The sequence below is a fragment of the Mytilus edulis genome, chromosome 9, assembly GCF_963676685.1.
Source record: "Mytilus edulis chromosome 9, xbMytEdul2.2, whole genome shotgun sequence".
Lineage (NCBI taxonomy): Eukaryota > Metazoa > Mollusca > Bivalvia > Mytilida > Mytilidae > Mytilus > Mytilus edulis.
This window is the reverse complement of record NC_092352.1, coordinates 56588966-56612904: the sequence shown is the minus strand read 5'-3', so window position 1 is coordinate 56612904 and position 23939 is coordinate 56588966. Positions and strand designations below refer to the sequence as shown.

The following is a 23939-nucleotide window of genomic DNA, read 5'->3' as shown; positions in this document are numbered from 1 at the left end:
CCTAACGGGTTCGTCTAGATATTCCACATGATATAGTCAGTATCAAAAACAAAACTACCTATTATTCTATATATATCAGAAATTTTTGTGTGTAAGTATGAATTAAATTTTCAAACTGCACCATTAGTTATAGCTATTTCAAGAAATGCAACATACAAACAAAGCTATAAACTTAAAAATTGCTAGTTTTCATCTTTGCGAAACTAATCAAGTTGCAATTAACGAAAAAAATACACATTCACAAAATTTCGGATTTTACAGCTTATCAATCACAGAAGTAATAACTTACGATAGCATCAGCATCCGTAGCACTGACTGTGGCAAACACCAATGTTGTCTGACTCTGTGTTATGGTGTAAGTCGATGGAGAGTTAGTATTAAACACAGGACAGTTAATGTTCCTATTCACATTGATTCTAACAGTTGCCTGTGTGATAGCTGTTAAGACTGGATTTCCTTGATCTCTCAGTGTTATTGTCATCTACAAAAAAAAAACCATGTCATTAATGCAATTTTTAATTCCTCCCTTTTAAGATTCCTTTTACCCCTCATGGTGATTTACCCCTACATCTACTTATTATCATATTATGCTAAAACACATCCACAAAAATCAGGGTTAGTGACTGATTTATGAAAGTACCTTATATTTAGTATTTGTTATGACATCTGATAAAGTCGTCCTTATAATGAGGTGCACTTTTTTTCTTGTCCTATATTTAGTTATATAAAAAAGTTAAATTCTTTGACTCAACGTTTTTACATCATGTCGGCTAACAAATTGGACCTCATTATTTTAGTAGTATAAATAATTTATTGAAGAATACAAATTATCATAACTATGAATTCATAAAAAGTTGCAAAATTCATGACAACATATTTTCAAAACTTACAAGGTAAGGGTTAGTATTTGCTCCATCCTCTGCTAGAGATCGTATAGCCACAATAGCACCAGACGGGGTCACAGTGAAGTACTGCTGAGCACCTGTGGTAGACTGTATGGTATAGGTCAGCTGGTTGTGTGGAGACTGAAAAACAAATAAACATTTTGAAGGGAAAAAAATCCTAACTGAAAACTAAAAACTTTTTGTCTTATTCCACTATCAAAGATCATTTATACATTCTTAAATGGTAAACACAACTATTGTTTAATATTTAAAAAGAGAATGAAATATTTGCATAACATCTAATTATTAGATCCAATAAGGCTTTTACTTCATTTATAACTGATCCTCATCCAAAAATTTGCAAATCTCTTAGATGATTTGGAGTTGGAAAAAGGTAAATTTTAAAAATGGTTAAAATATATTTCAGAGTTAAAAAGTTGCAAAAGAAATTAATTACAATTGTATGAATGTAATGTTTGCGGTTATATTTGGAGTACCATCAATTTCAACTAGATTTTGCTTTTTTTGTAAATATGTTTATTGCTTTATTGATATACAAAGAAAATGCTTTATTGATATACAAAGAAAATATGAATTTGTGGTTCTTTCTCCTAAATCTGTGTTTGGTCAGTTTATACCTTTAACAATGAACAGAATTGAATGCTTCTTTTTGTAACTTCATAGGGTTGTAAAAGCGTTGACCGTGCGTACATATTTAGAATGAAGCGCTTTTGCGCTTCACACAAAATGTACTTCAGTCAAAGCTTTTACACCCCAATGAAGTTACAAAAAGAAGCATTCAATTCTTAAGTACAGACCCAAAACAGTTAGCACCTGAGTATTGGTACCATAGTCCCAAAATAAAATTAGGAGCAATATATAGGGAGGATTGTGGGTGACTAGTAATGTTTATCAATAGTTAAGTATAACAAATCCTTACTTTGGTGTCTTTGTCTGTCACGTTTAATTGTATTATAGGTGTATCAATAGCCTGTGTTTCTGAAATAGTTGCCACATAGTTCTGATTCAAGAATTCTGGCCGATACAAATTCCTGGTAACATCAACTTGTAAAATAGCAACAGACGACAGTTGAGGTGTTCCTTTGTCCTGCACCATTATTCTCAACTAAAATACAAAAAATGTATTTATTTTATTTGGGTATTTTTATATGAAATATCATATTTAATAATCACAAAATCCTACCTATTCAACAAATATTGTTTTCCTTTAGACATTTTTTTAGGCAAGAAAAATCTTGCTGTTACAGTTCACTCTTTAAAATATCTTTCCAGCACTGCTGGCTATTTGACAGAAAGTTTGAATTAGTGCATGAAGCAGGAGTGCTCTGAAAGAATATGAAACTCTGATTTACAATACCCAAACAAAAAGTTCAGAAAGCATATGTAGTTTGATTTGAAGATACATAACTTATAAATAAGCAAACAGATTTGTGATATTCTAAAACTTCTTTTCAAAGTGCTGTTAAAAATTTGTGTGAAAAATGCATTATTTGTATTAAATTCTAAACATGTAGTGTCCCTGCAATAAAAAGTGTGAAAAATAAAACTGAGCAAATATTTATTTTTTTCATTTTGCATATGTTAATCCGCAGCAAATATTTATTTTTTCATTTTGCATATGTTAATCCGCAGCAAATATTTGATGCTAGTAATAATAACACTGTATAACTTACTCTGTACTGGTCTAATGTGTCTGGTAGCACACTTTGTCTTAAACTGACCAATCCAGTGGTGTCATTGATCTGGAAATACTGGGTAGCTGTGTCGTCACCAATCATACTGAATGTAAAATCTTTAAATGGACTCTGAAAAAATAAATATCAGTTTTTATAACTGTAAAATATGAAATAAAGTTTGTTTACATTTGTACGTCACTGAAAATTCATAATACATATATACTGCATTATTTCAAGTTTATATAACAACTTTTAATATAAATTCAAAATTAAATATTTTTGTACACACTTATGCCTTTTTATAATCAATTACAGTAGACTCCACCTAATCGGATCGAATATATCGGCTATTGTAATATTATTTCAAAACACCGAACCATTCCCTATACATTTCAGTCAAAATACATCGGATAATCGAATATCGGTTATTAGAATATATCGGCTAATTGGATAGGAATATTCATGGAAAATGTGTGAAAACCATGTACAATCGAATATTTTGAAATAATTTCATATTTTTTATTGAAACTTAATCTATAAAATATATAACAAGCAGTTTGAATGGTTTTCTTTTTCTAGTATCTCTTTTTTTCCCCTCCAAAACCACCCAAAAAACTTTTCATCCTTATTTTACAACTTGACTTTGTGTCATATCATATTTGAAACTGCAAATTAAGGTGGTACCTAACACTACAGGGAGATAATTCTGTAAAATCAGCTGAACATTTTAATTACGTTGTGCTGTAAAAGGAATATTAAGCTTCTCAATGATCAAAACTAGTGTTTGTCAAACTGCTATATAACCAGTGTAATTTTTCTGATAAAATGGTTGGTTCAAATTTTTTGAAATTTTTATATTTTTGTCAAAGGGTCAAAGTAAATACTTTGTCAAAATTTTATGAAAAATAAACGAGCCAAATTAATTTTAGTTCAGGTGTTAGGTACCACCTTAACAATAGAAATAAAAAATATAAGTCAAGGGAAATGACACCTTCTGGTGGTTAAAGCTGGTTGAGTAGTAGAGATCAATATCTTAACAGAAAAGCATCTGAAATTTACTAGTCTTTTCTTCACCAATCAAATCAGTAAAATATAAACACATGTCTGATCTGAAAAATATTGCACTTTACTCAGAAAAAAAAAAGAGTTCTAACCTGAGTATCACCATCCTCGGCATTAACAGTAAAAACAGTCAAACTTGGCTGGATATCCTCATTAATTGAGGCAACGGATGGAATGTTTGTAAAAACTGGTGCATTCAAGTTACGATCTACATCAATAGTTACTTGAACAGTTTTCTCCCTCTTTGGTGTTCCCTGGTCACTTGCAGTAACAGTCATCTGGAAAACAAAATGAAATTGTGTTTACTGGCTAAATTTTATTTCATTCTACTAAAAAAAAAAAAACTTTCAAATGTGAACTCGTAAGACATAACACTGGATTTGTACTAAATTGGGCGGCAAGACAGGTGAAGCATGTGGAGCAGGAGCAGCTTACCTTGCTGAAACACTTTATAACCCCTAATTTTTGGTGGGCTTTGTGTTGCTCAGTCTTTAGTTTTCTTACTTGTCTTTAGTGTACTGTTTTTGGTTGTTTTTGTTTTTGCCCTGGTACTGTCAGTTGTTTTTTTCTTTTGGTTTATGAGGCTCCCACAAGGTATCCCCCTCAGATGGCAAGGTCGCTTTTAAATTTAGAGGTCGTTTTTAAGGGAAATGTAAAGGTCGCAGGTCCTTTTTTCCCAACACAGAGGACAGAAGTCGGACGGAGGTCGTTTTTTCTAAATTTTACAGGTCGCACGTCGGTTTTAGAAGGCTCTCAGGTCGGAAGTCGCCTCTAAAAAGCCCAGAGGTGGAAGGTCTTTTTTGAACCTGCGGGAGCCTCGTTTATGAGTTTGAATATCCCTTTGGTATCTTTTGACTCTAAGGATTTATGAAGCATTGTATGAGTTTTCATTTCCTAAGTGATTTTTGTGTTTATACAACTTTTCTCCATTGTCTGTGCCTATTAATATAACTTTTGATCTGTGTATTTGATTTTTATTTTCTTCCAATTTATTTATTATATCTATTATTCAATATTTTCAGTGGAGTATCAGTTTTTTTCTTTGTTTCAGTAAACCATTGGATTTTTAGTACGTTTGTGTCGTGTATAGGAATTTATATTTGTCTACAAAAAAATATATAAATGAAGATATTCAAATCTGTGAGGGAAAAATTTCATGCTGTAGTACCTCATAACGAGAGGCTCTACAAGGGTTGTACAGCATGCTTCGTTTCAACGTCAGGTCACCATTTACTTCATTGATAATGAAACATTCCTGGTCGTCTGCTCCAGCAGTTATATAATACCTCACCACATTGCTTGGAGCCTGCAAATAAACATAATAATTCATAAGATCTAAACATTATCCAACTATTATAAAAAAAAAATCACATTTACAAGTCAATTACAAATCAGTGGAAAATATACTTCAAACGAACTTATTTTCAAGGATACATTAATTCCTGTTTATTCCTTTCTTGTCCACTTTGCAGCCATTTAATTTAGCTATTTTCTACTTTACTTGAAGTTAAATATTGAAAGATACAAGTTTAATATTCACTTTATTTTTCTACTTGTGAAAATAAATTACACTTGAAATTAAGGTGGTACCTAACACTACAGGGAGATAACTCTGTAAAATCAGCAGAACGTTTTAATGACATGGTGTTGTTAAAGGAATGTTAAGCTTCTCAATGATCAAAATAAGTTTTTGTCAAACTGCTATACAAATGTATAACCAGTGTAATTTTTCTGATTAAACGGTTGGTTCAATTTTTTTGAATTTTTTATATTTTTGTCAGAGGGTCAAAGTAAATACTTTGTCCAAATTTTGAGAAAATTAAACGAGCCAAACTAATTTTAGCTCAGGTGTTGGGTACCACCTTAATTTGGTTTACAGTATATTTTTTCTATACAGTGTTCATATTTTTGTGAAATTTGGTTCGAAAGCTCTCTAAAAGTTTATTTTTAGAAACACAATTTCTGTTAAATCCAAAGAACATTAATCTTTAAAGGTAAAAATATCAGGTAACTTATAAATAGAAGCTTACAACTTGTTTCAAAATCCTATTAATGATTCAACTATATATATGCTCCTACCAATTTGTATTTAGTAAAATTTCAAAAATTATTCTTTACTTTGAAGAGAGTGGTAAAGGGTTATTTTCGTGCAACGTGTTTTGTCATTTCTATTTCATGTGCAGCCGTGAAAAGGGATGTTATTCACTATTTTTCATGAAATCGGTAAAAACATCAACGTGCAAGAAATTTTTAATTGTTCGTTCATCGTTAAATGGCATTTTTATTTTGTGTTCTTCCATGCAGATAGCCCCCTTTACCCCCCTCTCTGAAGTTACTTACCAAGGCATCAGCATCAGTTGCATAAGCTCTAAGTATAACATCTCCCAATGTCCAAGTTTCTGGGATCCTTTTATAATAACTAGTGGCATTGAATAATGGGTCCTGGTAGTTACGTTTTACAGTAACTAAGGCAACAGTTGTGTTGGTTTTAGGTGGTGTTCCCTGGTCATACGCTTCAATTCTCAACTGTAAGAAAATAATCAATGAATTTGAATTCAAGTAATTTATAAGTATGGACAGACACTCAGACCATAGAAAATGGACAAAATTTTACAAAATCACACCATGGCCTTTCATAAAATTGTAACATATAGGCATTTATTTGGTGATGTGATGTGAGTCTGAAATGTTTAAAAATATGTCAGTGTCAAGGTTTATAAGTGCTTGTTTGGAAATAAGAGAAAATTTGCATTCCAGAAACTAAATATTCTGTTGTTGTCTCTTTGATACATTCCCCATTTCCATTCTCAATTTTGTTATTTTTTTTATGTATTAGAGAGGGTTAATTTTTTCTTCTCACAAAATCAAAGACTCTGTAATACTTTTTAACTTGACAGAATATGTATTGTAAAATTATCTAAAAAACTTACATTGAATTCTGTTGCAGAGGATCCTTGAAGGACATTATTCAATCTAACATTTCCATCATTGTCGATAGAAAAGTAGTTTGGTGCACTTCCATCCCCTATAAGTCTGTATTGGACTTGTCCGAAATCATGGGTCTACAAATACAACCAATGCATTATACACATAGAAACTTATTCATCTATAACACCATTATCTAATAACATGAAACCCCATGTAGGTTTTCAAAATTAATTATGGATATAATAATTAGGCTGAAAATATTTAGAGGAAAAAAAGCAAAAGATTGTGTTCTTGAAAATTTAGTTTGATATAGCTTTCAAGGTGATATATTTTACTTATTTCTTTAAAAATGATGTATAATATAACAAGATTATGATGTCACTCTAACCTAGTAATTGACATTCTTTTATGAAATTGATCAGACCATATATTCTTATTTATTAGACACTACCATTTATTCTTATTGTGAAATTCCTTTAACATTCTAATTGTTACGTCTTTTTCTTTGCAACATTGATGAAATATTTTTCATAGTAATAAAAAGAAATCAACCTTCACGAAATTCCAGATTTTCAAACTCAAACTTAACTTTTCTCCTTTCAAGTTAAAAAGTGCTTTTTAAAAACAATAACATGCATATGCTTTAACCTGACAACATCATGCAATAGCTGGAAATTTAGATCAATACATTTTAGCCCTTAAAAACAATTTAAAAACCAAATTTGAACATTAAGGATGTTTGCAATAAATCCTCTACTTTTTGAATTTTTGCCAGATTTTCGGAATCCTCTGGTTTTATCCATGTATTAACATTAAAAAAATGTGCCCACTAACCTCTACCTTTCTTTTCATATTCTAATTACATATTATTTAAAAAGCCATATTTCAAAATCTTATGAAATCCTTGATATTTTTTCATAGTTTTTTTAAACAAAATAGGTGCCAATGTTAAGTGAAAGAAAAACCTAGAGAGAATTATTTCCCGCCAAATTTTCAACAGCTTACATCTCGAAAACAAGCACATGGATCCTCCATTTTTTCTGCTTTTTTAGTTTCTTTATTTATATACTTTCAATTTATAACAGTCTTTTAAAAAGCTTATTATTTTTAAACAGAGTAGAAAACATCCTTAAAATCATCATATTAGAGATAAAAACAAGACTTTAGATTGATAGTCACATAAAAACATGAGAAATCCTGTTAAAAAACAACCCATCAAACCATTTTTAGCAATTCATGCATTCTTATTAGCTCCAGTCATGCAAATTCTGACACATTTAACCAAATTAAGGGGTCACACATAATTTTTATTTATAAACTGTTTTAAAAGCACCCAAATTAATTATTAGTTCACAGTCAGATAATGGGATTGATATGCCAAAATATTAGGTCCACATTTTTTTCAGTGCTCATCAAGTTCTATTTTTAGCATTTAAACTATGTTTTTTTCAACAAACCTGCAAACTTGCATAGCAACCCACAACAGAGATTGTTTTTCTGTGATCAACATTCCCCCAGATTTAGTATGCACAAAACAGAAAAATCTGTCTCAAATCAATATTATGTGACATTTATGCAAAATAATCACATCTCGATGCTTTACTGCAAGTTATAAATGATGAGGGGATCGAAAGCAGATTTTCATTAATTAGAGACACACCTTTCCAAAACTTATAAGATATGAAAAAGAAAACAGAGTAACTGGATCTGAGCACATAGTTAATAAAATAATTTGGACTCAAGATGCATTGAAAATAGGTAGGAGAATTATGAGTGACCCCTATAAGAAGAAGTTTAAAGATAGCTACATACAGCAATAGACCCATTTGAGGTTGTTATATTCACCTTCAAACAGATAATACTTCATAAATACATTTATATTAAACTATATTTCACATTTTAAATATGCAATACATATAAATGTTATTGAGAAAATCAACTTGAACACTTAGTTAATGTTTTTATCAGCTTTGAATCTAAATTTCATATATAAGTTATTTCAATTCTTTTTAATTGATTTTAATGATCATATAAAAATTAAAGGATTTTCATTACTGTAACATCAGAAATTATTGCAAGGATTTTTAGCCATGCTAATAATGTGACTCTTTGAGCATTGTAATAACAAGAATTTGCATTCTGATATCTGATATGTAGCTTTTTCCTAAAATTGCCATTATTAAACTTGCATCATTGTTCATTCTTCAAAAATCACAATAATTTCTAAATTTTCAGCATTTCTAAAAATATGAAGATACCAATTTTTTTTCACGATGGTCCCTCTATAATTCTACTATTGCATAACAACTTAAACTTACAGAAGGGTCACCATCAGTAGCGGAGGCTTTGAAGACAACAAAACCACTCTGTTGTATGTTTTCGTCTAGATCTCCAATGTAGGGTAATCCCTGGAATTGTGGCGTAAAATCATTCCTAATCACATTGATTGTAATTGTTCCATTCACAGGAGACATCTTTGGTGTAGAACCTCCATCTGTTAGCATGGCATTGAACTAAAAAAGGGGAGATAACTACTTTAAAAAACAAACAAAAAATCATGTACAACTGTCAAATATCTTTATCCAAAAATAAATGTTAAGATTCCGAAGTATGTCTTTGAAGGATTAAATACTTGTAACTAGTGAAACAAACAAAAAGACGCATATTTGCATATTAAATGAAAGAAAAGTTTATAAATAATTTTAAAAAAATGGTCGCCTCTTAGCAGACGAACAGATATTTAATTTTCTTGCATAGATTGTACATCAAAACTCCTAAAAAAAACACTACCCTATTAAAATAAACATATTTCCACTTTTGATATTTAGCTTAACTACGTCTCTGAATGTCATTAGATCTGCTCTAATAATAACATTTCGGAAGTCAAGCAACAATAACTTTTTAATTGTGACGTCAATCTTTTTAAATCGTGATGTCTGATTTTACTTAATCAGCCTGACAGACATATTTGCATACAAGTGTAATTACGTCTATTGTTGGTGTTAAATCAATTCTATAAGCACACTTACAGAAAATGATGTTTGTGGTTTTTCCAGTAGTGACTGTTTCAGATAAACAAGTCCAGACTGTCTGTATACTCCAAAGAAATTCATTGCTTCAGTGTTACCATATACATCATAGTTGATTGTGTTGAAAGGAGACTGCAAAGAAATAAAAAATGTAGTTTTTAATAAGTGTCAGAATGATCTGAAAAGTATATCACTAACAATTTTCTTATTAAATATGAAGTCATTCTATTTAGTAATAGCACTTAGTGGCTATTAAAAAAGTATTCATCTGCACTTATCTGAACTACTGTGGGATTCTTTTATTTGTGGAAACCAATTTTTGTGGATTATGGGGGAAAAAAATGTATTTTCATTGATATTGTGATTTTTTTTTAAATTTGCATACAAACCTATTGAAAATTTGTACTTCATTTAAATCCCAGATCACATCCATGTATTATCCTTGCAAATTGGTAGCCTATGAATTATAATGAATCTAGTTTACTTTGTTTAAGATAAAGCATGACATACCCTACCTTATTCCTGCCAAATTTTGGAAGTCCACAAGACAAGAACTATTTTACTTACTGCCACGTCTAAGTCTCTGGCAAGCAGCTGTAAGAAACCAACACCAGGAGTCTGCGTCTCGTAGATGGACGTGGTGTATGAAACATCAGTAAACTCTGGCTGATTTAAGTTCCGCTCAACAGTTACAGTCACCGTGGAAGTGTCTGTTAGAGCTGGGGTGCCACCATCTGTAGCAACAATTGGTATCTAATAAAAGATAAAAGAAAAGTGATAAGTTTATGCTTTTAATGTGAACTGGATTCTTTGTTAACAGTCCTGTCATAAACATGAATTTGATTTGAATTATCAATGTATTCAATATGTTGTATTCATTAATGGTAATTTGAATATTTCAGTGAAATAATGTGACATTTATTCACCTAATAAAAGAAAATATATAATCTCTTAGTAATATGCTCAAATATCAGTTACTGTCAGAAATATATATATTGTTATGTTATATTCAAGAAAAGGCATTGTATTCCTGCCAGTGTCTTTGACTTGTTTGAAATAAAGATTTTTTTTTATTTTCATGTCTGAGCTGAATCGAAGAAAAATTAGTATTTCATGTCTAAGTTAAATTAAAGAAAACTTGTCATTTGCATGTCTGAATTCAATCAAAGAAAACTAAATTTTTACAAATAAGATAAGCATGATTAATGACCATTACTTTTCAAAGTATATTGACCCTTGGTGTTTATCAACCAACAACCAATCAATCAAAGTGAAAAATCTATCCATTATTCATTAAATACTTACTCTGAATTCTTCTAATGTTGTTTGACTCAATGAAGTCTTGGTTGTGATCCTGCCAGTGGCAGCATTGATTTGGAAGAAAGCGTCTGCTTCAGGATTTCCAGAATTGATAGAGTATCGTACTGAAACTGTATTATAGCGACTCTGAAAAAAAGAAAAAAACATTAGTTCATCTGAAAGAAAGTTAAACCGCTCCTATCATAAAAGGTAGATTCTATATTACAGTGACTTGACTGTTAGTGTTGCTATTCACCAATTGCAACTCATTCAAAATTTTGACCCAATTGCAATTTGTTTTATTAAATCCAATTGTTCAACTGGTCAAAAATTTGAACAAACTGTTCAGCCAAAATGTGAAAGTGCAAAGTGATAAAATAAATCATACTTACAATCCTATAAGTCTGTAACTCCACTGTATTGATGTAATTCCTAAATCAGTCTATCAATCTGTATAGTTATATTACAGTCATTACCATACTAAAGGTGAACTGTTTTATTCTGAATTGCTATAAAAATGTCAAAACTAAGCTTTTATAGAGTTTTTCTTTCGAAAAGTATTTTATATTTATAAGTATCACACATTATGTGAATAAAAACATTTCATATTCAGTAAAATATGTATGAAATAACAATATGCTTCCTTGGGGAGATAACCTAAAATACTATTCTTTTGAATAAAGACTTTTTGAAACCAAAAAGCGATTATCTCCCCTTCCTACAAACATATTGCAATTTCAAATATTTTACTGAATATGAAATGTTTTTATTCACATAGTGTGTGATTCTTATAAATATAGAATACTTTTCGAAAGAAAAACTCTATAAAAGCTTAGTTTTGACATTTTTATAGCAATTCAAAATAAAACAGTTCACCTTTAGTATGGTAATTGCAATAATATAACTATACAGATTGATGGACTGATTTAGGAAATACATCAATACAGTGGAGTTACAGACTTATAGGATTGTAAGTATGATTTATTTTATCAGTGGGAAAGCCAGTGACATTGAAGAGCTACTTCCGGTAGTCCCGCGGGAAAGGGGACATAATCTTAAAATTTTGAGGTGGCGCTGTAACCAGCGTGTAAACAAAAACGTAGCCTGTGCTTCAGACAATAAATCTATTAAAACAACTTATCATCCATCAGTATTTGAGTTTAATTTTTCATTAGAATAGATTTTGTCACACGACTGCCAAATTCGGTATTCAAATAAGTGCTCCGTTACTGAAATATGATAATCCAAAAGACTACCTCCGCTGATTTCCAAAAAACCGCGGGTAATCCCCACGACTACAAACAACTGACACAAATGCATCCTAAAGCTTTTCATTGGTCGAGATATAAATAAATGTGACCTAGAAACATATGGGCACATGACTATGTACAGGATTCCCCGTCACTCTGAGTCTTGTTTACATAATAAATACTTCAACCGGAGGTCAAAATTCAACATTTTTCAGACGTTTTGGGAGTTATTTCGGTGCAAAATCAAGCAAATTATGTCAGATTTTACTGATTGAGACAACGAAGGGTGATGATGTTTTCAGGATTTTAAATATATTTTTCTTAAAACGTTGAGTGGTTGAAGGCTTTACAACGTCATTTGTTGATGTTTACAATTTGCTCAAACTCCTCGTATCACATTTTCTGTAGTTATTTAATTATGCTGCTGATGTATAACAGATTTATGGGCGAGATTTATGTATTACATTGAAACTGATTTAATCTATGAACGAATTTGTCCATATAAATAACTTCCATTGTCTGGAAGTAGACCTACCCCCCTTTTTTCAACAAAAAAAATTTCAGTTAGTCAAAAGTTGTTGTCTGAATAAGCATGCAAAAGTGCAAAGTGTAAGCACTCAGCTAGTCTTTGTTTTAAGCCAATTTTTAGGGTAATGGTTACAGTCATTCTTTGATTCTGTAAATTATTATAAATCTGAAATGTTTCAACTTGTCAATTTTAAAAAGTACATGTACCAATCAACAAGAATTGCCAGCCTAAACACTCACACATGTTTATAAATGTCTGTCCTTATTATGCTTATCAAGCAACCTGATGTACACTGTGACTAACTATTCATGTTTGAGTGTTTCTGGGCCCTGGGGCATATTTAACTCTTGAGAACTTGAGATTAATTACATTCAATAGGAATGCCCAATGCCTAGTACATCAAATTCTTAATACATGTTAGAGCTACATGTATATGACCATTTAAAGCATTAACAAAATGCTATATCACTTCCAAGGTCTGGTATATGAATGTCTCACTCTGATTTTGGTGATCCTGTTTTGTTGCATTGATATAACTGCTTGACCCATATTTTTATTTTACACCAGTTTACATGAAAACAATTCTTGGACACATGATCTATTCTTTATTAAGAATCATACCATTCCTATATCTGTGTGGTGATTTTTCTGCAATAGAATACCTTTTCACACATTTTACTCCATTCTAAAAGCACACAATTGCAATAATTTGCAAAATCATGTGTTTACATATCTAGGGAAAGGGTACATAGACATCTCATTCATAATACTACACAAGGAGCAGGATCTGCTTATTTTTCCAGAGCACATGAGATCAATTATATGTTGTGGGTTCAAGTTGATCAGTTTTCTTTTTTCTAATTTGTATATTAGTTTAAACTTTTCATCAAAAAGTCTGAAAAAAGAGATATGTATCTACTGAAAATGATTTATTTAGGTGCAGGGGTTACCACACTTTGAAATCTACATGGAAGCAAAACAGTGAAAAGTCATGTCATGATAGGCTACTTGAGAGACCTCACTATGTCTAGGAGAAGTGAACAATTCTAGAAACTTTCCATTAAAGTCATTCAAACCTTATAAAGAATAAAAGACCATCATTTTGACTTTTTATATCTTTTTTTTTTCTTATGTCTCAAATACTACAGTACATACATGTATATTTCTGATACCAGTGACTGATCCAGAACTTTTTCTATTTTTTTTTGGGGGGGGGGGGGTAAGGGGTTGCTGCTGCTGACTAACTTAGGAGTGACCCGCTCCAGTGATTCCCTATTTAATCAACCAATTTTTATGAAAGGGGGGCCCTATGAATATGCTAGCTTTGCATCAATGAATCTCAGGTTTTTCAATGACATTAAGTAATATTGTATTGCAACAGTATAGTGTCTCATGTACATTTACCCCACGTTATCAATATAAAATGGTGGAGTGTTTCACATTGTATGTATATTTGAAAATATAAAAATGTTTAGAAATAAAAGTTTATTAAATGATGAATAAATACAAAGTCATAAAAATAATGTTAAAATGAAAAATATGTAAAAAGTATTTTAAACATTTAAGGAGAACTATTGTTAAAATTAAATTTTTTTTTAAAGTAAAATCAAGTCAAATAGTCCTCTGTCCCATACATGTAAATCCTCAATATAGAAATCCTGCTCTTCTTATTCCTATTGTTATCTGAAAATATATAATTTATGCAGATGATATTATCAAATGAATATAATTTCAAACTTCTCAATATTTGCTATATGATCGGTAAATTATAATATATTTTAATTGTCTACTGACAAAAACATGATCTTCTGAGGTCCCAATTAAAAAAAAAAATGTTGAAAGGAAATACTGGAATCCGAAGGATTAATCTCGAAATCCTGAGCTATTAAATTACCCAATGATTGCAATCCAGACGTCCCGAAAAAGGTTCTCTAGAAATACACACCAACAGATGTTTTGGAAAAATTTCCTACTTATAAATTCATTTACTTAGTATTTAAAATTCATCACCATAATACCATATCAACCTTTTTAAAAGATATAAATAATGTTTTAATAAAGTATAACGTAATATGCAACATTAAATTATCTTACAGGTACATGTATCTGTTATTTAAATGATAACTTTTCATTCAATCATTCATATCTTTAATTCTTCATACCAGTAATTGATAATAAATGTATCCAACCCAATAAAACCTGGCCACAACACCAAGCCAATACTGAAGGTGGCAATAAAATTCAACAATAAATCACATAATTTTTTTTTAGCATGGAAGGAGGGGCAGAATTTATACTTCCCTACTGGTGAATATTTCATATACCTGAAATCTTTTAAAAGATATTTTACATGCCAATATGCACTATTCAGCAAAAATAATAGTACTGTTGTTCACATAGACAAGGGTCTGGATGGGGTGTTCTGCATTTCTTAATCATTTAATCTTTTAGTTCATTGGTCTCTATTTTTTTTATACTTTTTGTCCATAATTTCTCTTTCCTCAATATATAAATTAGCACATCAATACTGTAAATTCAGAAATTATTGCGAGGTTTTTATTATTGCGAAAAATGCGACAGAGTTGTAAACGCTATAATTAAAACTTGCATTTTGTAATATTTTAACTGAATTAAGCATGACTTTTCTCAAAATCGTAAAAATTAAAATTGCATTCAAGTTTAAAATGACAAAATCGCAATAATAAGTGCAGGCAATAATTTCTGAATTTACAGTAGTTCAAAATGATTATGACCAGACCTAAGGCTTGCTGCTAAGAATATTAAGATTTTTTTCTGGGATGCATTGGAAGTCGTCCCAGAAAAAAAGTAGTCTTGTCAGACTTCATAATAATTTGGACTAGCATGTCATTTGCTCTATTTTTTGCTTATTTTATGGTAAATTTTCTCTATTCTTGTTCCTATAGTAATAATTCTCTAAGGCAGCAACCATTTGATTTTCTGGGGGGGGGGGGGGGGGCTATGGTTTTTTTTGGAAAAAAAAAGTTTGTTTCAAGTTTTAGGGGAAAAAAATAATTTGTTTTTGACCCTGTGAAAAAAAAAATTGTTTGTTTCATCCTCAGCTGCCACTATATGTAATGCTAAAATTGAAAGAAAAAAATTGTTTTCGACGTGTCGTGAAAAAAATAGATTGTTCTTCGCCAAAGGCGAAAAAAAAAGTTTGCACAGAAAAAAAAAACATAGCCCCCCCCAGAAAATCAAATGGTTGCTGCCTTATTCTTTATACGTTTTAATAATCATAGTTCCCAGTGGCAGATCCAGGGATAGGGTTCCAGGGATTGGAATCTCCCTTTTTGGGGACGATCAATGCATTTGAATGGGGACATATAGTTGGAACCCCCCTTTGTCCTGGGGTAGTTATTTTTTTCATATATTTTTATTTTGTTTGTTTTTTGTGTTTTTTGTCACTTATTGGATTCAAAAATAAAAATATTCACCTTTTTACTATTCGAGACAATCAAACAAATCAGCACATATGCATTACACAACTGCAAAACTTTAATTAAAATTTAAATGCTAACATTGACCTGCCAAAATTGAAGTTTTATTCAAATTGAAGTCTCACGCTGGAAAAGGGGCGTTTATTTACATGTAGTCTACGGAAATTTACTGGATTTAAGAATCGAAAAGAGGCAAACATGTAGCCATAACCCGATCAGATCAACAAATTATGTTATGGATAGTATTAATATCTTTCTACTAACCATTAAAAGTAATAATACTAGGATTTCGTGAGCTCAGAAACCTTAATCTGTTGAAAAATGGCGTCGATTTGTGTGCTTCCTTTTCGCAGCCTCAGTTACAATTTGACACGGAGTGATGGGTATTTATGCAAATATTTAGGGACTCCTATCATCATAGATACTATTTTTGGTCATTTTATATTTAAATAGCCAATAGGATGCAAATGTGTCAGTTATTTTCAGAAGGGGAAAACACCCGCCATATTTTTATCTCCCAAATTAACAACGTCACTTGCCACTTTCAGATGTTCGTTTCTTGTAAAATAAAATCTTCTAAGAAGAAAAAATAGCATGGTCACCTGTAAAACTTACCTATATAACTAATTGATGATGAAATGACACAAGTTTAATTGTCTTTGATGATAAATTTCTCGAAAAATCACAGGTACACGATGTAAACAAATTGCCGCGATGGCGCGATACTGTCGCCCTCTATGAAAAATCGCGATTGTCGCCCTTGATTTTCTGGCCTTTACGTCATATGGAAGGAGGCGCAGAATCGATCCGTGGCTTTCCCACTGTATCACTTTGCACTTTCACATTTTGGCTGAACAGTTTGTTCAAATTTTTGACTAGTTGAACAATTTGATTAAATAAAACAAATTGCAATTGGGTCAAAATTTTGAATGAGTTGCAATTGGTGAATAGCAACACTAACAGTCAAGTCACTGTAAAATCATTCATTCTGAGTCTGTTATCACAGTGGAATTCAAAATCTGTAGATTTATTTATTTTATTTTCTATGATGCACACAAAAAAATGCATTTTCACAGATATTTGGTTTCACAGATTTGCCGAAATCATCATACAAGCCTCTAGAATTTTTTTTATTTTCATTGAACATTTAAATTAGTTGTTTATGTCTATCCACAAGATCTAAAACGCTGGTATCCTACTAATAATGATGAATCTTCTCAGTACAAATTTCTTGCAACTGGTCAGATAAATCCTGTTTTAATAACAGCTATTTCAAAAATTTCACAGCTGCTAATGAAAATCATGTAAAATTTACCTATGACTTCAATACATTTTGATATTTTTTAGATATTGTGTTTTGATGTCAATATTTTTAAATAAAAATATAAATAAATAACTTATAATAATAATATGACCTACATCAGTATCTGGGTCAACAGCGCTGACAGCATTTGTAACCTCATTTCCAATTGCTATGTTGAAGTTGATATTGGCAGTATAGGGTTCATTCTGGAATGTCGGCGGGAACAAATTCCTAATGACAGATATGTTCACTGCAGCCCTGTTAGCAGATACTTTGGAGCCTCCATCTGTAGCAGTGACTTCAAACTGAAAAGATAGAAAGAATAAACTTAAACGACGAAGAAAGACAGTCATTTAATATTCAAATCTATAAAAGTTACAAATTTTAGGTTTTAAACAAGGTCTGTGATTTTTTTTTCTAAAATTTTAATTTCATAATGACCACAATACACATTTAGGGGAACATCCTGAGTTTTTCAATGAATTATATTGTAAGTTTTGGAGAGAGAAAAATCTGTGATTATTTGCTCAAAACCCCATCAAGATAGTTGGTGTTAACCAAGAATTTATCTTATTCTAACATGAATAAAATTCTTTTTAATTTATTTTCATTTTTAGTCTGGAAAACTCATTGATTTGTTTTGTTTTTAAAAAAAAAATACATGTTGGCTTTAGGAGATTATCCCTTTCCTCATATTTTGCAGATGAATTTTTTACCCCAAAAATCTATAGATAAATGGCTATTATACAAACTCATTCTATGGGTTGAGCTTCCCTAAAGATGTGGAATGATTAACAGGTTAAGACTTGCAATATGTTCCTCTTTTGAACTAGGTGAAGTCAAATATGAAATAATCTAATAATACTAAAACTATCTAACTAACTTACTGTATAAAACCTTGTATCTGCAGTGTCTTGGTACAAGTTCTGACGTACTGTAATCTGTCCGGAGATTGGATCCATGGCAAAATATAACTGACCACGACCATTTCCTGTTGTATCTATCCATGAGTAGGTGATAGTGTTGTATGGAGCCTGAAAACATGAAATATGTGGCATTGTTGATTATAGTATAATATTGTTTTATATTCTTTTGTAAAGAATGTTGATATGTATGACCATCTAAAGCAATATGGCAGTTTAATTCTAAATTCCATTTTTAAGGGGGTAAATCATTAAAAAATTTGATGACATCACTGTCACATGAAAAAATTATGTCTATGGGCCAATCAGAAGACATCTTACATAAGAAATAAAATTATTAATATATACTATTGAAATTGTATATAGAAGGGAGATATTCACTTACAATTCTATCCCCATCTTGTGCATTGACATCAACTACCACACTGTTGAAGGGCTCCGTTTCATAGATCTGGTTGACATAGGCTAGTTGATCAAACTTAGGGATGTTTAAGTTACGATCTATATTTATCTTGATAACCGCTGTGGCTGACCTTGCAGGATTTCCACCATCAGTGGCGATGACACGTCCCTAGAAATAAACATAGAGAGTTCATATATAGAAAAATTCATGAAAGCAATTTATTCAATCAATCACAAGAATAACAGATTTATATAAATATTCTTTATCTTCTCAGTTATATGAAAGTTTTTTTCCCATTCATTTGATATGTTTGGTACTTGTTAAGGATGTACTTAGGTGAGGGTTTGTGAAATTAAAAAAATCAAGAATTTAAAATTGATACTTTGAGAAAAAAAAAATTGGTTAAAAATCAAAATAAGCAAAAAATATTGATAGGTCAAGGGATATTTGATATTTGAAATATGGTGGGAAAAGGCTGTCTCTGACTTTTACCTTAGATTTGAATATTTGACACAAATGCCAAAACCTCACCTAAGTACATCCTGAAGAGACTTTCAATTTTGAATTTTCCTTTTTTGAGTTCGATATTTTTGTTATTTTACTTTTTTACAAAAAGAAACATAAGTAATTGTGTTACCTTATTTTCAAATATACATATTAATTAATGTACAATATAAAATATAATATAAAAAGATAATTTTAATGAAATTTTATTTACAATTTCAATTGAAAGTAATTGCCTTATACCTGAGGTAGCATTAAAACTTCTTAAATTTTTAAACCAAAAGTACATACAGAATGTTTTTAAATGTCTAGAAAAACTTAGCAAAATCTATAAATATTTTTTTCTTGGTATACATTTTCTTTTATATTAATTTCAACCACTCTGCCGATTGACACATCTGTAGCATTGTCTACCATTCTTGGAAAAAAATAGACTTTCTGCTCTTCAATATCTACATTTGTAATAAAACAATTTATTGCTTTTCAATCTGAATGCTGTTGACTGACCTATCAAAAAAGATTTAAGGTGTACCTAACACTACAGGGAGATAACTCTGTAATATCGGCTAAACGTTTTAATTATGTTGTGTTGTTAAGGGAATATTAAGCTTCTCAATGATCAAAATCAGTGTTTGTCAAACTGCTATATAACCAGTGTAGTTTTTCTGACAAAACGGTTGGTTCAAAATTTTTGATTTTTTTTATATTTTTGTAAAAGGGTCAAAGTAAATAATTTGTCAAAATTTTATGAAAATTAAACAAGCCAAATTAATTTTAGTGAAAGTGTTGGGTACCACCTTAAAACAGAGAAAAATAAATCATCAAACAAAACTTGACATGAATTCTAAGAAAACAAAGTATCATACCTGATAATATGGAACATTTTCTCCTGTTAGCGGTTGCCTAGATCTAACTTCTCCATTATCTACATTGAGGCTGAAATACTGTTCAATATTGCTGTCAGAGTCGCCAACTAACTGGTAGGTCACTTGTCCATAGGGTGTTGCCTGTAATAGTTAAAAAAAAACATCTTCAGTTTTATACACAACACAATTTAAGATTTATGTTTTATGTTTTATTATTAAAATATCAAAACATACTAAATCTACACATAATATTATAGCGAACCCTATGATAGTTTTCCATAGATTCACCTGCAAGTTACCTGTCGATTTAAACTTTTGGCAGTTCTATTGTCCCATCTAACAAATACAACAGGTATTGTTCTCTGTAGTTTATTCACTAGGACCTTTAAATTTCTTCTAGGAGAAATATATCACTCATTGATTAATATACCTGAACAAAAAATTGAACTGTCAATGATGAAAAAATACTTATACCAATACTAAGAAAGGACTCACAAAACTGCATGTGGTATTGTATTTGTTCAATACCAAAAACTCGTTTTTAATGTGTTCAATATTAATAATGATTTAAAAATTAAAAGTTGATTTCTGATCAAATATTTTTGTGTGTTTGATAAATAAAAATTTGAATATTATTATTTTTAAATTAAGGTCTTCATAAACATAGTCTATAAATTAACAACAAAAAAAACATGCAAATTCTTTGGAAAATACTAAAAAAAGTGTCTAAAATAAATTTTTTATAATTAAATCAGATTTTATATTGAACAGATTGAAAATATATTAATGATATATTGAATAAATACAATATTGCATACAGTTTATGTGAGTTTATAGAAGTATTTCAATAAAAAAACAGATAATTTTTTGGTCAGGTAAATTAATCAATGAGTGATATATTTCTCCTAGAAGAAATTTAAAGGTCCTGGTGAATGAACTATACAGAGAACAATACCTGTTGTATTTGTTAGATGGGACAATAGAACTTACAAAAGTTTAAATCGACAGGTAACTTGCAGGTGAATCTATGGAAAACTATCATAGGGTTCGCAATAAAATAAACTGTAACATAACAGTACATATCTTTCTACATTGGATGACTAACAATATAATACATTATTGGCTTTCTTGGTGCTACTCATTCACTTAAAAGAATTTGAAATAAATATTTCAAACTATTCAAAATATGAGAAAATAAATTTAAAACTTATCAAAATATGAGAAAATAAAAATAAATGATTAGTAAAAAATGTTCCTGGGGCGATCCCCAGGAATGAACCTATTTGTTCCTCGGCAGGAATGAACCTATTTTCCTCGACAGGAATGAACCTAATTCCTGAGGCGATCCCCAGGAATGAACCTAATTGCTCCTGGGCGATCCCAGCATAGTAAAAATACTACTTAAAATACAATTTGTTCCTCAACAGGAATTAACCTATCTGATGTATTATTGAATTGGGGGAGTATGATTCCCCTGGAATTAAAAAGCCAAATGAAATGAGTTCATAAAATGAAAGAGTGAAAGCCCCCAAAGATATTTTCAATTTCAGAATGTTCTGTTATCTTAGTAAACGATAGAAGCAAAGCTTTACATGGATGTAATTGGCTATAATAACCTTTAAATGTGTTTTTTTTTTCATTTTTAAGATATACAGTAAAACAAAGTATTTGACCTAAAATTGCCTCAACAAATGCAATGCAATGAATTAAAGTATAAGTAAATAGCAAAACTTTTCAACAAATGGTAGCAAGATACTGATTTTTTTTTCTTTGTTGGTCTTAAATTTTGCAAATTCAACACCAAACCAGTTTGCCATGTTTAATTTTCATAGATGTCTTTAGTTTAAGATTTTTCCTCTCTGGGCAAATTTCCATGTATCTAACTTCTAAAATTTTAAAATAAGGCCAAATGTTCAACTTGACAGTACCTTTTTTGTTGTTGTTAAAAAAGAAGATAACAACCAGTATATCAAGCAAAACATTTTTCTTCAAATATGCCTGCAAAAATAATTAACATTTACAGTGCCTTTCCAACCAAAATAGTTCAATATTTACCGTGCCATCACTGTCAGTAGCAGCCACTGTTTCCACAGAACCACCAACGGTGAAATTTTCTGAGATAGTTTTCTCATAAGATGAGATGGCAAATGATGGTGGATTTTTATTTCTGGTAATTGTTATGGTAACAAAGGCATTATTTCCTGTCTGTGATGGAGTTCCACGATCTTTAACTGACACAGTCAACTAAAATACAAGAAAAAATTAGAGACTATTAATGAATTGAAAATATTTCTTTAACTTTCTTTAAAAGATCCATCTTGATCTCCATAGTGATAAAGTTCTATTTAAAATTTTTTATAACATTTAGTTCTCAAGAAGCTAATCATAGACAAGAGGCTCTCAAGAGCCTGAATCGCTCACCTTAATTTTTTTGGTTAAATCTCTCATCAATGATTATTTTGGCTTTTCAATTTATTTAAATGTTCTTTGAATCGTCCTATTTTCTTCAAAAGCAAAAAAAAAATCATTTTCTCCTATGTTCTATTTTAGCCATAGGAGCTATGTTTCTGACATACAAGGAAATGAAATATAAAATTTATACTAGATACTCTGAAACTCATTTAGCCTAAGTTTGGCTGAAATTGATACAGCAGTTTCAAAGGAGAAGATTTTATAAAGTAAGTCAACATGATGAACACATTGTGAAAAAAGTCTTTAAAGGGCAATAACTCCTTAAGGGGTCAATTGAAAATTTTGGTCAAATTGACTTATTTGTAGATCTTACTTTGCTTAACATTTTTGCTATCAACAGTTTATCTGTATCTATAATAATATTCAAGATAATAACCAAAAACTGCAAAATTTCTTTAAAATCATCAATTCAGGGGCATTATACCTGAAAAACCAGTTACCCAATTCGGCTGAAAATTTCAGGACAGGTAGACCTGGACCTAATAAATACTTTAACTTCTTGTCTTATTTGCTCTAAATGCTGGAGTTTTTGAGATATAAGCCAAAAACTGCATTTTACCCTGTGTTCTATTTTTAGCCATGACGGCCATGTTTTTTGAGGAAATAAAAAATAAAGCACAAACTTTATTTTATACACCCTACTGATCATCCAGTTGAAGTTTGGTTGAATTTGGTTTAGTAGTTTTAGAGGAGAAGATTTTTTAAAGTTAGCAAATATGATGAACAAATTGTGAAAAATTGTCATTAAAGGACAATAACCCCTTAAGGGGTCAATTGACAATTTTGGTCATATTAACTTATTTGTAGATCTTACTTTGCTGATCATTTTTGCTGTTTACAGTTTATCTTTATCTATAATAATATTCAAGATAATGACCAAAAACTGCAAAATTTCCTTAAAATTACCAATTAAGTGGCAGCAACCCAACAATGGTTTGTTTGATTCATCTGAAAATTTCAGGGCTGATAGACCTTGACCTAATGAACATTTTTCCCCCCCAAGTCAGATTTGCTCTAAATGCTTTCGTTTTTGAGATATAAGCCAAAAACTGCATTTGACCCCTATGTTCTATTTTAAGTAACAGCGGCCATGTTTTTTGACGGATCAAAAATCGAAGCACACACTTTGTGCAGGATAATCTAAGGAACAATCATGCTAAGTTTCATCCAAATCCATTCAGTAGTTTCAGAGGAGAAGATTTTTTAAAGTTAGCAAATGTGATGAACAAATTGTGAAAAATTGTCATTAAAGGACAATAACCCCTTAAGGGGTCAATTGACAATTTTGGTCATATTAACTTATTTGTAGATCTTACTTTGCTGATCATTTTT

At 30.6% G+C, this 23939-nt stretch overlaps 1 protein-coding gene and 1 long non-coding RNA gene across 2 annotated transcripts in view; both read right to left on the bottom strand.

Moving 5' to 3' along the window:
• LOC139489809 (uncharacterized) overlaps positions 1–23939 on the bottom strand; it is a 204321-nt gene that overhangs the window by 115451 nt on the left and 64931 nt on the right. The window contains exons 66-83 of the mRNA XM_071276656.1: positions 22191–22379; positions 20136–20276; positions 18748–18933; positions 18327–18473; positions 17556–17744; positions 10906–11046; positions 10168–10353; positions 9601–9732; positions 8890–9084; positions 8384–8416; positions 6574–6705; positions 5984–6169; positions 4812–4949; positions 3736–3921; positions 2579–2710; positions 1825–2010; positions 891–1025; positions 290–481 (exon numbers count right to left, since the gene is read on the bottom strand). Coding sequence (XP_071132757.1) covers positions 290–481; positions 891–1025; positions 1825–2010; positions 2579–2710; positions 3736–3921; positions 4812–4949; positions 5984–6169; positions 6574–6705; positions 8384–8416; positions 8890–9084; positions 9601–9732; positions 10168–10353; positions 10906–11046; positions 17556–17744; positions 18327–18473; positions 18748–18933; positions 20136–20276; positions 22191–22379 — 2826 coding nt within the window. The remainder of the gene's footprint in view (positions 1–289; positions 482–890; positions 1026–1824; positions 2011–2578; positions 2711–3735; positions 3922–4811; positions 4950–5983; positions 6170–6573; positions 6706–8383; positions 8417–8889; positions 9085–9600; positions 9733–10167; positions 10354–10905; positions 11047–17555; positions 17745–18326; positions 18474–18747; positions 18934–20135; positions 20277–22190; positions 22380–23939) is intronic.
• LOC139489811 (uncharacterized) lies at positions 14147–16522 on the bottom strand. Its single transcript, XR_011656241.1, has 2 exons — positions 16401–16522; positions 14147–14361 (listed from the first exon to the last, which is right to left on the bottom strand). It is a non-coding gene; the product is annotated as an uncharacterized lncRNA (long non-coding RNA).